The sequence below is a fragment of the Dermacentor variabilis genome, chromosome 11 (assembly GCF_050947875.1).
Source record: "Dermacentor variabilis isolate Ectoservices chromosome 11, ASM5094787v1, whole genome shotgun sequence".
Taxonomy (NCBI): domain Eukaryota; kingdom Metazoa; phylum Arthropoda; class Arachnida; order Ixodida; family Ixodidae; genus Dermacentor; species Dermacentor variabilis.
In genome coordinates this window covers 27281445-27295891 of record NC_134578.1, presented here as the reverse complement: position 1 = coordinate 27295891, position 14447 = coordinate 27281445, and the positions used below count along the sequence as shown (strand labels likewise).

The 14447-nt window shown below is 46.0% G+C and overlaps 1 protein-coding gene across 1 annotated transcript in view; it reads right to left on the bottom strand.

The window, feature by feature from the left end:
* Positions 1 to 14447, bottom strand: part of LOC142564503 (anoctamin-4-like) — a 68391-nt gene that overhangs the window by 13768 nt on the left and 40176 nt on the right. Inside the window, exons 12-21 of the mRNA XM_075675522.1 lie at positions 12149 to 12204; positions 11274 to 11330; positions 10280 to 10344; positions 8499 to 8633; positions 7036 to 7141; positions 5841 to 5901; positions 4564 to 4646; positions 3216 to 3278; positions 2332 to 2406; positions 1778 to 1933 (exon numbers count right to left, since the gene is read on the bottom strand). Of these exons, the coding sequence (XP_075531637.1) occupies positions 1778 to 1933; positions 2332 to 2406; positions 3216 to 3278; positions 4564 to 4646; positions 5841 to 5901; positions 7036 to 7141; positions 8499 to 8633; positions 10280 to 10344; positions 11274 to 11330; positions 12149 to 12204 (857 nt within the window). The remainder of the gene's footprint in view (positions 1 to 1777; positions 1934 to 2331; positions 2407 to 3215; positions 3279 to 4563; positions 4647 to 5840; positions 5902 to 7035; positions 7142 to 8498; positions 8634 to 10279; positions 10345 to 11273; positions 11331 to 12148; positions 12205 to 14447) is intronic.

The window sequence follows — 14447 nt, the reverse complement described above, 5'->3', positions numbered from 1 at the left end:
ACACATACTACTTACCAACAACTAACACATTTACGTAAGCTAGCCCTTTCAATTGGCTCGTTTCGCAGACTTACACAAGTATGAGTTTACGCATAGGATTAATATGTATCTTATGCACTAATTATGAATACCAAATGATTCGGCACTCTCCCACAGTTTTACTAAACCGACTGTACTACAGTTTTACTAAACCGGCAGTGCTTACACGCCGCATACTGCTTCGCTTGCGATGGCACCAACTTAGAAAACTGCTGGGCCAATAGTGTGTTCAAGTAAAACTCTTGCTTGGGCTAGTTGGTTCATGCGTGAATTAGTAAAGGCAATGCGCAGAAGACCAGGACTCAAGGAGAACACAAACCACAGGATCGGCGCCGATCCTGTCGTTTGTGTTCTTCTTGAGTCCTGGTCTTCTGCGCCTTGTCTTCACTAATTCAAGTGTGTTCAAAGGGGCTGGTTGGTTCATCTTTAGAATTAAAAAAAAACGGAAACAGCGGGACACTGCACGAGCGAGTAAAGAGCGCGGGAGTGCGCATAAAGCGGCGCAGAAAGCCAACGGCGGCCACGAGCGAATCTCACTCCGGTCCGGCCAGAGACTCGCCAACGTGATTCAGAACGCCTTCGCACTTTCGGGGCGCACGCTGGCAACTCTGCCGCTCGCATTCCTGAAGGTGAGTGTGTTGCAACTCAGCTGGCTGCCCGAGACACTACGTAGCCGGACCAAATCGCTCGCACCCTTGCCGAAGCGATTCGGCAGCGGTACCTCGCTAGCCTACAGGAGGTCGCCGGCCAAGCAAATCTGCGACACCGTCGCCGACCCGCGAGTCGTGCGCCTTTCGCTTCGGGACCGCAAGTTGACGAAGCAAACATGTTTGTTCCAATCTGGCTGCGCGATTTACTCCTTCGTGTGTAACTTTCTGTATATAATGCATTGTCTCCATTTCTGTTTTATTGTGTAGTGCATATATGCGATCAAATACCTGTGTGATTACATTGTTCTAAACCGTCTGTCACATCTCGTGTTTTGTGTATAGGCAACCCGTCGATTGCGTTTATGTCAATTACAACTGTCATGTAAAGAGGGGCTGAACGCCTGTCAAGCGCATTTATTTATTTCCCTTTTGGTTCGAGGCTCCCTCTAGTTTCTAGAACGGAGAAAATTGTCATCGTTGCTCGTGGGTAGAGGCCTTTGATTAAACCTTTAGTTGCAAGTTAGCTCTCGTAAGTCCTGTTCTCTTTTTCTATTCCGTTTAGCGAAATTTTCACTTTTTAACGATGTGCCAACTCACTGCAACGCACACCCTTCTGAAGAACAATGCTTGTTTGACTTGTTGTATGCAGATCAACGCTATTGCTAAATCGAGAATAGCGGCCCCTTATGAACACGGTGTTGATGTACCTGGTCAGCTACGCTGCTCAGATCACATTTTAAACAATTACTAGATGTATATTTAGCACATGTGTCCACAGCAGCTGCACTCACGACGGTTCGAGCCAGCAAGAGATTGATGACCAGTGCATGGATGTGCGTAGGCTAATAAATAACGTCGTCATTTCCACGTGGAAAAGCAATCGCCACAGCCACAGTTCTCGCCAATGAATTTGAGCAGGAAACTTTTTAGGTTAGGTTAGGTTCGGTTCATGGTTATATTGCGCTCAGAACTCGCTGAACGTTCACGAACTAGCCCCCTTCATTGCTTTACTAAATAGGTTCGGTTCGGTTAGGTTAGCTTCGGTTAGGTTAGGTTTCGTGCTGTTTCATGCGCAGAGTCCCACGCACCCTGTTCATGCCCAGAATGACCCCCAGGTTGATCATGGACGCACTCGCGGTGGTGCCGACGTGAGCCACGAGCCGGGAGAACTTGCTCGACAGTAAGGTCACCATGATGATGCGGTAGCCGATCACGCCCATCACCGTGCACAGCACCAGCACGAGCTGCGTCGAGAAAGCACACGCGAGCCGTCCAGTTTTTGTGACGCCACGTTCGCGCATGCGTGTACGCGAGTCGCGCGATTGTAAAGCTCCCCCGTCCCTCTCTCCTAAACGTTAATGAGAGACTGTCTCTGTGAATACCGCTGTTTTAAATGCAATACCTTGAGCCTGACATCCGTAATGAAGCCTCTTAAGATGGTTTGGTTGATGAGACGGACACTATAATTACAAGGCAGAGCAGAGCGACGAATGGTTGGAGTCACGAACTACAACATCAGCACTTCAGGGTGCAGGCACTAAACTTCGGAATCTCGAGTATGCAGTTTAGTCGTGCGCTCGGGGATCGCCTGCTATCGTTTAGTATAGCTGAATAGCTGAAAGCGGAGAATGCAATGACGCACCATGAACAGGAGAATAATATTGGCAGCGGCGACCCGACCGATCCTCTCCCAAAATGGCACGTGGGGCTCGTACCTCTGCAAGAGAACGTCCGGTTAAATTCAACATTGTAGCGAAAAACAGCGAAGTCGAAAGCTTTTTGACGGAACAGTTTATCTAAAACTCCGGAAAGAAATATTATCTTGGATGAGAATACGTTTAGTACACAAAGGAACTTTTTCTAGGTTTACGTACGACTGCACTGAGTCAGTAAATTATGGCTATTCCTTAGCAACGGGAGGTTAATTCTATCAGTTATCAGAAGGGCTCACGTTTTGCATGAATGTATACTCACGAGCGTCCGCGCAAGTGCGGAGGGTACTTTCGCGTGGTGTGACCGAAGTACCTCCTTCACATGTTATATTGACCTTATTTGGTGTCCCTGAGAATTTAAGTTACCAATTTTCTTAGTTCGACATCCCTCTGAACCAATATTTTCATCAATATTGATTCTCCGGACATTTATGGCGATTCGCAATCAAGCTTTCAAGTAGCGGTATATTGTTTTATGTGGCACCGATGTGGATTATCGGTTCTACCTTCTTTGAAATGTAACTAAGTGCGAAGAACAAATGAAAAATAAGCGAACAAGAGAACAAAAATCCTAACCAACTTGTAAGGCATCACTACTGTGTCCATGTACGAAACAGTTCCTTGGAGTATCGGACCAGGATATTTGAGGAAGCAGTGAATTTGCTTTTGCTTTGGGATACTATTCTTAAATGAAAAGTTTTTCAAGATGTTTCCGGGTGCACCGCTTTTTTTATGTGTGTCTCTCGGGAGGTTGAACTAGCACTTGTGTTTGTCTAAAAAAGTTTAAAACAAACAGAAATTAGTGTTTGCTTACGAGGGTGACAGGGTTAAGCTTATAAACCCGCGCCTTGGCCTCGTATTCCGGATTCACAACCTCCTGCACAGCAGAAAAACAAAAGTGAACGAACAATGAGTAAGCACAAATCCATATCATTGTCGAGATGTGCAAACTTGAATGACCAGCAGATATACACTGACACTAATAAATACGTGACGGCAACTCCCATACCAGTCAAGCACTTCAAGATGAACATGAAGTACATGCCTTCTTTATTTAGTTATAGTAAAACGAGAGACGCCGATACATTTAGTATATTGGGAGGATTATTGCAAACGAAACTACTCCGCACTTTTATTTTTGACCAACAAATACGCCACAGTCAAAATTAGTGCATTTGTGAAAGTTACAATGGCGCGAAACAACAGCTCAAGTATCGATCCCAGTCAGTTAAGTTGCGGGTGCATTTCCAATTACGAGTAGAACGCCGCAAACGTAGGGGTAGTGCGGTGGCTAGCGCGCGTCTCTCAAATGCATAGTCAGTGCTGTTTTTCTAATACAGCCCCTCTCTGATCAGAGACAGCCGCAGTCACAGACGTCAGCGCACAATAAGCGTGCCTGATGGACAAAAACGTTCTGCGAAGTGGCCTAGTATTCCTGCGAGCTAACGCTCCCTCCATTGGAGATTGCAAGTTCCTCTGCACACTTCCCCTCGCAACTCACGGGTGTTGGCTAAACGACAGGTATTGTGCACAGCACCTAAGCAGACACTCGAATGATCCTTGGGTGATTGAACGGTAATGATGCGTAAGGTGCATCGTAAAGGCACACTGCTCACTTACAGTGGACGGCTGACAGTAGGCGCTGTAGATATACAGTTGCAAAGCTGTCAGTTTTCCAATGCAACTTCCCATCGGCATGTCCGTGCTTTTAATAAAATCTATGCACCGTGCCGTGACAGAGGCTCATGATGACTGAGCACATATTGGAGCCAACGGATCTTGCGGAGCACCAAGAAGAAACAAACTAAAAAATTGTCAGGGGGGACTTAGTGCAAACAAATAATCGATATGTACAGGAATCAGTTACGGCACGATCACCATAAAATAGGCAGCCTGTAAAAGACATTGAAAACAAACAAAAACATAATGGGTTGCATAATACATGCATAATTAAAGAAAGCTCATATTTAAGTAACTTAGCCATAACACAGAAGTGCCTCGTAAGAAAAGACGACGAGAACGTGAAGCGTTAAGAGCATTTTACGACTCGGTACGAAATAATCCAACTGCCACTGGAGTGACCGGGATTGAAGGGAAGTGGCTACATGGGCGGCAGTTAACCTGTGATGTCATAGCTATGTATCGTTCCTTCGAAGGCTCACCGTGAGGGTGTCGACGTTGCTCAGATTCCACTCCCAAGCGAGGACGACCTGTTGGCGCTTCCAGAACTCGATGAATATGGTAGCTGAAAGCACGAGAGCATTGGCAAGATGGAAGAGTAGATGGAAGAGTACAAAGGCTACTACTGACTACGGCACTGCTCTCGTAAGCTCTCGAAGTCTTGAGATCGATCCCGTACACGGCGGTCGCACTTCCATGGGGCCGAAATGCAAAACCAGTCGCGTACTTAAATCTGGGAACGCGTTAAAGAAACCCAGGTGGTAAAAACTAACCCGGACTCCCCCGCTACGACATGCCTAACAATGAGATGGCGTCTTTAGCACGTAAAGCACACGAATGCATCGTCAGGATAATGTCACCCTGCAGTAGAGCCATGCGAGGCGTACTCTGGAATTCTAAGGCTAAGACGGTGCTTTGAAATGAACGGACCCAATTGCACGTCGGGTACGGGGATTCGTCTAGCCACACAGAGACCACCGGAGAAGCCGCTTCAGAGATCTGCGCAATAGCTTTGACCACGAGATGTTCTTTTACGTGCTTACAATGCGTGGTATATGAGCTTTTCCTCTTTTTTTTGCATTCCCTACCTATCTGATTGCGGCCATGGGAGCCTGAAGTCGCAATCGCGACCTCACGCTCAATTGAAAAAAAAAAAGAAAACACGTCGTATCCATTGCAGCGAACAATGACATGTGCCGGTATATGTGGGAATACTTGGAAAATCTGCAACCACAGCAGGCAGAGTTCACGTCGGGATACGGCGATTTTTTTTAACCTTTTCACAGTGGAAATGTGGTTCAAGCATTATTTCTCTCAGCACCGAAAACAGCGCAAGCTGTTGTCCTGATTATGGAGTGATTACATGGCACTTGCATTGTGTTGCGTCTAAATTATTCTCCACCGGCCCTATAAGAAAAACTGAAAAATCATAAGACCCATAACCACAATATCGGATATTCTTATTAAACATATCGAATCCCATAAAAGGGAATATGTTTCCATATTTCTTATGGGATTATCAAATATGAGAGATACGGGGCATATCGCTCATTTCAATAGGTGGGGCCTGTTGTTCGGTTCATATGCTCAATAGTTATCGGAACAATACTTGTCATAGACTAGAGGAGTCTGCCCTGTAGAAGCAATATTTCTACAAATCAGTATGCGGCATGACTTGTGGCAGTGAATTTGACGGTTGCCAGAAACCGACATGGAACGCAACTTGCAAACGTTAAGATGGAACACGACTTGCACTCACCCCATAGTGACATAAATACCGAGAATCCGACTGTGCCCGAGTTGTCAAATATTGACACAATCTGTGTGGAGAAAAGATGAGAGGAAGTGCAGTTAGGATTCTGTAGGTTTGCTAGCTAGTCCTCAGCAGTGGGAAGTTCTTTGTCGTCCCAACAAATTCCTCTAACCCACTTAACTCAAGCTCTTTCAGACGAAATCGTCTCCAAATGGTAGATATATGTGAAACAGGGTGTTGGTAATTTTCACTGGGATGTCACAAATATTTCAACAAAAACTTGAGATGTATCACGATAACTTCCACTGTCGACAACTCAGTAAAACTCCAAAGCGTGGAACGCTGCCACAGTTTCATACATAATTCTGCAATGAAAGTGTCAGAATGAAATGCATGCTTTGCCGAAGATGGCATCAATATTGCAAACGTAGATTCAAAACGCATTTGTTCAGTTGACAAAAGGGTGTAAATTTCATCTCATGTTGTTATAATGCACGTTTCTCTAAACAACGCCTACCTGAAACTTGATATTCATCGCGTAGACCTCACGCTCTGGATTTGAATACTTGTGCCGTCTGCGGCAAAAATAGTGTTATGAACGTCGCCCTTCCGTGGAATACCTTACAATCTCCTGTAGAGACCTGGCACCGCTATCACACATGCAGTTTTCACTATCGTGATACGACTAAGATTCCAATAAAGGTTGCACGAAATTCGTCACTTTTACAATGTAGTGGCAGCCATATTTGAGTCCATAAAGAGATTTTTGGAAAGTCAGCCTGACAATGTCTTAAATGAGGCCTATTAGCCCTGACGTACGTACAGTTACAAAGAGCTGATCATGCTTTGCAGTTTACTCTTCGTTCAGACGCATTGAAGCCTGCCTGCATACACACACACACAAACACACACACACACACACACACACACACACACACACACATTATATATATATATATATATATATATATATATATATATATATATATATATATATATATATATATATATATATATATATATATATATATATATATATATATATATATGCCGTAAATTCATCCTGTCACTAGTAGTCAAAAGAAAGTCGATGGGACAAAAGAGATAATTTCGAGGGACATCGGAATTTCGTGAGGTACTTCAACTGCGCGAAAGGCTGTCGTGCCCGGCCTTTCTGAGAGGAGTCGCACGTGCAGCGTACCCTCGTGATGGTGCATTTGTTCTTCAGCATGTCGTAGGGACAATGCTTCATGCAGCTTGGGCACAGCGTGAAGTTCCCGAAGGTGTTGGGGTCACACGCCTCCTCCCTGCAAGACAAGAAGTTCGCAGGAACGCCGGTGGGCACGACACTTTTGGCAAAAGAGGTGTCCGTATCTGTAAGCGTATGACTTATGTTAGTGTTGGCTATTTGCACTGTCCGTCATCGTCTATGAGGTTCCTGCATAGCTTTACAAGCACGAACGCGGTACGCCTGCAGCAGGCTTGAGAAGACAGCTGACTGTATTGTTCGTGATTTCGCGTAAAAGCACAAAACTCTTTTCAGAATCATGCATAAGCATTTGCTCACACCACAAGTCCTTGTATTTCTGCTGCTAGAACTGAGGACGTTTTAAAATGTAACTTGACCGCAGTGCTCTGTCGCGGGGGTCGGATCTTAAAGAGAAGAGCTACCACGAACACCATCACGTAAACGAAATCTTTTTATAATTTCTTTGTTGTAAGAAGGGCGTAGGATTTCTGTGCAAATGCAGCAGCCTAGCGACCGCTGTGTGATGACATGAGAGTAAAGCGCTTTAGATGGTACACAAGCGATTGAGAAAACAGGACATCTTACTATCGATCTCTCGAATCTCCAGTTACTGCTCTAGCTGTTAGAGGCTATGTAACCGTCGGTCAGCCAGCTTAATTTTTTATGAATCAGTTTAACTGTTTTCAACGCTGCCCAGCATTACAATATTTTTTTAGAATAACTACAAGTGCATGTGACGCGTTAGGCGCGTAAGCATGTCCCCCCCTGCTTGGTCTTCAGACTGGATATGTGCTAAATAAAGATGTCTAAATTTGCAGCCGAGCCGTGGAAGCTGTTTGACAATGGTGGAAGCAGCGTCCATATAGGCGGAGTGATAGGGCAAGAAAAGTGTAATTAGTCCTTCAAACTTTGGGAAGAACGACCCTATGGTAGCCTTGCCAGGCAGTTCAATATTAGGCAGGTTAGAACACCTGACACGTCCTCCTCCCCCCCTCCCCCAGCGGAGACTAATTGGACAAACAATCGTCATTGAAGAAAGCTTGCTTTTTCTCGAAAGCAGATTGCCCGGTCACAAGAGTAAATGATTACTCCAACTCACGTAAGACGAATGAGTGCAACGCCTGCCGCGTATAATGTAGCTTGAGCTATCACGTCGCCACTTCGTATTATCGGCGAAAGCGCAACTTCATTTCACTTTTCTTTTTTTTTGCACACTCAATCGAGAAATAGAAAATTTTCCTCGACATTGATATTTTTTGCCACAAAGGCACAAAGCTCGCCGAGCAATGCACGTGCCAGTATTGCCTTGATTATTCAAGATATCGAGCTGTTTGTGTAGTCAGCCGTGTGAATTCTAGTCAATCAAAATTGTGCTCGCTGATTGCATCGATCCCGCCGCAGGTCCTTCTACGCACGTGGGTTTATTGGTGAGCATGTACGCGATCCCGTAGAGTGACGTGAAGATCCCGACGAAAGAAGGCAAGATGAGCATGGTGGTGTAGAAGCCGACCCAGGCGAAGTAGAGGCCAACTTTCTCGCCGAAGTAGCGCCTGCTCAGACCAAAATGTTTGTTTACCCGTGAGTTTTTGTGGGAAAGTAGTCTTCAAGAAAGATCAACAGTGAAATTTTGTGTGCACGATAAGTCATTGCAAGTGCTGTTTGGCAGCATTGATACAACTTCATTCATTGGTCAGTTTAGTAACTGTCCTGAAATTTTTTTTATCACACTGTCAGGAAATACGTAGATGAGAGCAGCATCTTTCTTTTCAGTTTTTGTCTTGCAGTATCTCCGCATTCGCGGATTGAAATCTCACAGCTTGACATTGTCTATATGCGCAAGAGAACTTGCGGATTACACATAGACTACAATCGCAAAACTAGTCATACCCCCCCCCCCCCCCCCATCTTGCGATATTGATTTCAACTAAAGCACATGAAGCTATTGCCGTGACTGTTTGGATGCATCTTAGGCTGCTGGCGCAAAGGTGTCGGCATCAACGTACTATGAATATACGGTAGGCCCTTTTTTCATTACACTAGAACAGCAGGAAACGGCGTTTCCGACTCTTCGCAGTTCAGCAAACCGCTGGAAGTTGTCGCTATCGTCGCCGCTGCTGCTGCCGCCCGGGTATCCGGTGTTACGGTATCTAGTGAACTGCTTTAGGTTGTACATACAGTCGTGAGCAACACGAGCTGCAACATGGTGCCCGCGCACAAACGGGTCCCAAAGATGCACCGTTGGTATCCACATAAGAAAGAAAAGTTCATGTAATCAATACGCATAATTGTAACAGCGTTTAATTATCAAATTATTCGTACCGTGGCACCAGCGTGCAGTGTTCGAGCCATTTTGAACACGGGCACCGTTTTGTAGCTCATATTCAACGTGGCTGCACTTGCTAAAACTCTTTTATTTTAGCTGTGCGTACTGGCCAACAACAACCACAGTTTCACATAAGGAAATTTCCTTCCACGAGAACCTAGCAAACCCTTGCTGTTCATTTTTTCCGGATTTTTTTTTGTAGCTTCGTGCTACTTTACCTTGCTGCTTTCCAAAGAACTGATTTGCGATACTGAGTGCTCTTGCGGTTTTAGTTGTGAATACATTCGCCCTGTCCCTGCAATCTGCCAGCCTCCTGCTTAGTTCTAGTGGTAGAGCGAGCACACCAGAAACGCGTCGGTACCGGGTTCTATTCGTGTACAAGAAGGATAATATTTTTTTTTATTGCGAAACCTTCTTTTTGAGAAACCCGGCCCTACAGTCTTCCTTGGAAGCCTGATGTTAATTTACGGAGGATAAGACGTTTGTTTTTTTCATAAACTTTCCTCGAGCTTCCGGACATCTGAAAGACTCGCTTGCTCCTAGCTCAAGTTGCTTGGTTTGTTTCTTTTTCTTGAAATAAGGTGTCCACCCGATATGGGGTATTTGGCCAACACATCTTACACTGCATAAAGCAAATAAGAAGAATAAAATAATACAACGAGTTTCGAAAAAAAAATGAAATAAAATAAATTCGTACTCTGCACTTTATCAGGAAAAACACGCGCACATGGGTTTGCTTTGCATCGCTTTTTTTTGTCGCCGCCAAGGTTTTCCTTCTAAGCTTGCGATCCCCTACTCCCCACGATGTGCGTGAGCACTCCAGTACAACCTTTATGCATTAATGTTTAGCCCTCATTGCAAAGTAACCCTCACCGGATGAGAAAGAGAGGCTGCTCTTTGTACCAGCAACGGGCTCTGCCCCACTCCGCGTACAGCACCTGCGCATGACGGGAACGAAGTGGTGCTGTTAGCACAATTAACCTTCTCTCACGACCCCGAGAAATTGGAACTGCGTCATAGGGAGCTAGAAAGCGGTCTTCAAAAGGAAATAAATTTTGAAAAATAAAAGGATGTGGCACGTGACAGACCACGCACAGCATTCCACAAGGCCAAGTGTCTATTTACAGCATTTACTCGCGTGCTCGCTATATACTTCCCCTACTCGCTCCAATCGCTTTCTCCATCCCCATAAAAGTTACCAGCTCTCGCATTTGGTCACTCACTTCTTCGCTCACGCAGTACCTCGCTCCTCTGCTCGCCCAATGGTAAACTGATTGTGGCGTTCGCCAGTTTGCTTTCACTCTATCCTCAGTTACTGGTTCATTGACTCCCACGCCAAACTGCAGTTAACTCATTTACCGATTATCACTAGCTCGCTCACTTACTAGTCACCTATTAACACATTTATCACTTCTTGAACCATTTGCTCACTCGCTCGCTCACTCTCTCACTCGCGAACCTTTTGTTCACTAACTCATGTTCAACTTAGCTTACTCAGTCAATCAGTGACACAAATGTGTATTCGCTCACGTGTTGAATCTCTTAGTCACTCGTTCATTCGTCAAGTATTTATTTACTCCCTCCCATGCTAAACTTATGATGATAATGTACAATAGTTTCTTCTTTGGTGCGAAAGATCCTATCGGCAGTATGTTGGTTTAAAAATTATGGAGTTTTACGTGCCAAAACCACTTTCGGATTATGAGGCACGCCGTAGTGGGGGACTCCAGAAATTTAGACCACCTGGGGTTCTTTAACGTGCACATGTTGGTTTCCCAAATTGCTAGAGAGTGCGTGCGTGTGTGTGTGTGTGTGCATTATTTAGCGACAAACTTATTTAGCCGGCTTCAGTTGATGTGAAACGTACCCTGCGCTCCGAGTAGGTCTCCGTGGCCCTATTGTAACGTCCTTTGCCGAAAGGCCCCTAATGAAATGGAAACACAAAATGAGATACTGAATGCAGTAAAGAAAGAAAGAAAGAAAGAAAGAAAGAAAGAAAGAAAGAAAGAAAGAAAGAAAGAAAGAAAGAAAGAAAGAATCTGGCCAAAAGGAAACTGGACGTGGGCGCAATTGAGGATGCGAAGCGAGAGTCACCGTGCGCTGATAATCCTACCATCATCATCACGATGATAATTTTCTTCACCGTTGCCATCATGCGCACTGGTGACCGAGGTCTCTTGCAACAATTCCCATTTGGCACCACTGATCCGATGAAATACCTCGTAACCGGAAGCCTTCTTGGGGCCTCATGATGTAAGTATTTTGTTCAACCACTTAATACTCTTTTCTTATCATACACAGTAACCAGTGGCCCATATCGGCCATGACATAAGCCTGGGGCCCTGCAAGACAGTGACACAAGGCAGAACACAACAGAAAAGTGAAAAGGACCGTACATAATCAGCCCCTTCGAGGGATTGAGCTTCCCTTTCCTTGATTTACCTTTTCTCATTGCAATAACCCGCCTATTATACTTTCTGTGCAATACGCGAGCTATGCAGTTCTACTTCACCCTGTTAATTTAAATGGAAGAGCACGAGGTAGTATTATGAGGAACAAATTGAGTTTGGCAATCGTGTCACTTTATGTCTCTAGCAATTCCAGCTAAGAACAGAGCCACTGACTTTTGTGCACCAGTGCCGAGTCCATCATTTAATTGCTACTCCCACAAATTTTCGCGTCGTTCGTGGTAGGAAGCCGCTGAATCCGGAATGTTGGTTGATGGAGAATTAGCGAACTCACGTCGTGCAGTGGGTAAGCTCCTAGGTAGGCCCCGATGCTCAGGAGGTTGTATATTCCTGGAAGGAATCGCAGCTTGTGTAAACGCTTCGGAAATCTTTCAAGAGCGTCTTTTTTTTTTTTTGGAGCCACTGCACTCCAAGGTAGCCATTTTCTCGCCTTTGCTCTGGGTATCGTCAGGCTCTCGCAAACTAACTCTCCCGTAAACTTGTTTCCGACGCCCGAAAATGAGCTATGTTACCTCGTGTGGATCATTTTGGTTAGAAAACGGCTCCAGTAAAACAAATGATGCCGGGCGATCTGGCACTTTCACAAATTCGTCTGAAATATTGTAGCGAAGTGACGCAGCCGTGAGATATCTGACGCATCAACTCACCAGGGAGACGGAAGAAGAATGGGGATGAGCTCAGGCAGGGGAAAGTCCAAATCCGCAAGTACGACGACGAGAGCAGCATTTGAACTACTAGATTTATTCTCTTGGTATTTACCTTAAGTTTAAACTGTACAAAATATCTACAAGCAAAACGATGTCATACCCGTCGTCGTCGGCCTGCCTGACCCGCCTGGTCTCCCCTGGTGAAGATGCGCCGTCTGCTGCTGTCTACTTGCTCGCTCTAAACTACCCCAAACTATTCCTTAAATAAGTTTCCCCAGCATCCAAGAGACACTTTTCTCCACCAATGGGCTACTTCGTTACTCCGCCCAATCAGGCAAGCCAACATCATCCAATAAGCGGCAGAGTTCAAGGGGTCAAGAAATGGTCGCGTCAACACTCCGTGCACAAAAGCGCTCTGACCATACCTAATCGGCTTTTGACAGCCGAGCGTGGGAAGACGACGCGACATGTGCAGGTGTGACGTCAGGCGCGGCGGCCGCGCGGCAGCACTGTCCGCGGCGCCGTCGAGGTCATTTGTGCACAAAGGTTTGCCCCGCGTCAAGGACCCCACAAAATTCCCCGAAAGACAGCAAAGAGGGCCGCGGTACACTCTCTTCGCGACACCTCCCCCCTACGAAAAAGAGTGTCCCACTCGTTACAAATCATTACTACAAAATAAAACATGGCTCAAGATGTTAAACGCGCACATTAGGGATTCATATAAAAAACTGAAGTATCCATAAGTAAAATTGAACATCACATAAAACAAAACTCGTTTTAACAAAATGGAAAACAAAATTGACAAGAAAAGAAACATCAAAGTTCATTCGCGCGCGCTATACAAGAAAATTAACACTGAAGATTATTCGCTTGCGCCGCAATACACATCAGTGTCCGTGTCGTACAGAGCGATGGTTCGAGGTTCAGCCTCCCTATGAAATGTCCTCCACTTACTCCAGTTGGAGTAAAGTTCAGTCCCGTCCGGGTTCCTGTCTTGTCGTCCTTGAACACTAGTTGACGTCTCACACACACGATCACACGGGGCGTGCTTCCGGTCACCACGCGAACTACATTGGTGTACGACGCGAGGAGCACAACACATTTTCTTTTTCTTTGGACGTTCGTTGTTACATTCACCGTCTGCGTCGTCATCAGCGGAGCACTGTCTGACGTGGCACCATTCTAATCGCGCAACATTAGAAGCGTCGCGTTTTTTGCCGGTTTGGTCGGCTGGAATCTGAGCAGGGTCCGTTTGGTGGGCCGCTTTCTTGGCGTCCTGGGTTCCGCGTTGAGTTCCTTGGCCTACCTGAAGTAGCGGCTCATTTTTGAAGGTCACAAAGGGGGCGATACTGGCTGGCTTCCTGGGGGCGAGTGGCTCTTTCTGGCAGTCAGAGCAGGAGAGGACATACTTGGTGACGTGGCAAAACATCTTTGGCCAGAAATAGCGGCTGCGAATTTTCTCCCTTGTGCGCTTGACACCGAGGTGGCCTGCCGTGATGTCGTCATGGCAGGGCCTCAGAACCTCCGATCTCAAACACTTGGGGACAACGAGTGCTGCGCGATCTTCTTGAAAGCCTTTCGCTCTTCTGTACAATACACCGTCGACCAGCCGAAAGCTCCGTGCCGTTCTTTTCGTTTTTCTGACAACGGGCGCACTCGGCTGCTCTAGGTGCTGTATTATTTCTTGCATCCAGGAATCCTCTCTTTGCTTTTCGCCGATGTCCACATGATCCAGCACGAGCAACGGTAAGGGATTTTTGTCGCTTGCTGGCGCGGAATCATGCGGCAGTCGGGGAAGCGTGCGGGAGTTGCCTTGCTCAAAGTTAGAGCGCTGCTCCTTCCACTGGGGTCCGTTTTCCTGGAGCCATTGCCGGCACTGGGGCGCAACGTGGCCGATGCGGTCGCATAGCTGGCAGCGTGGTCGCT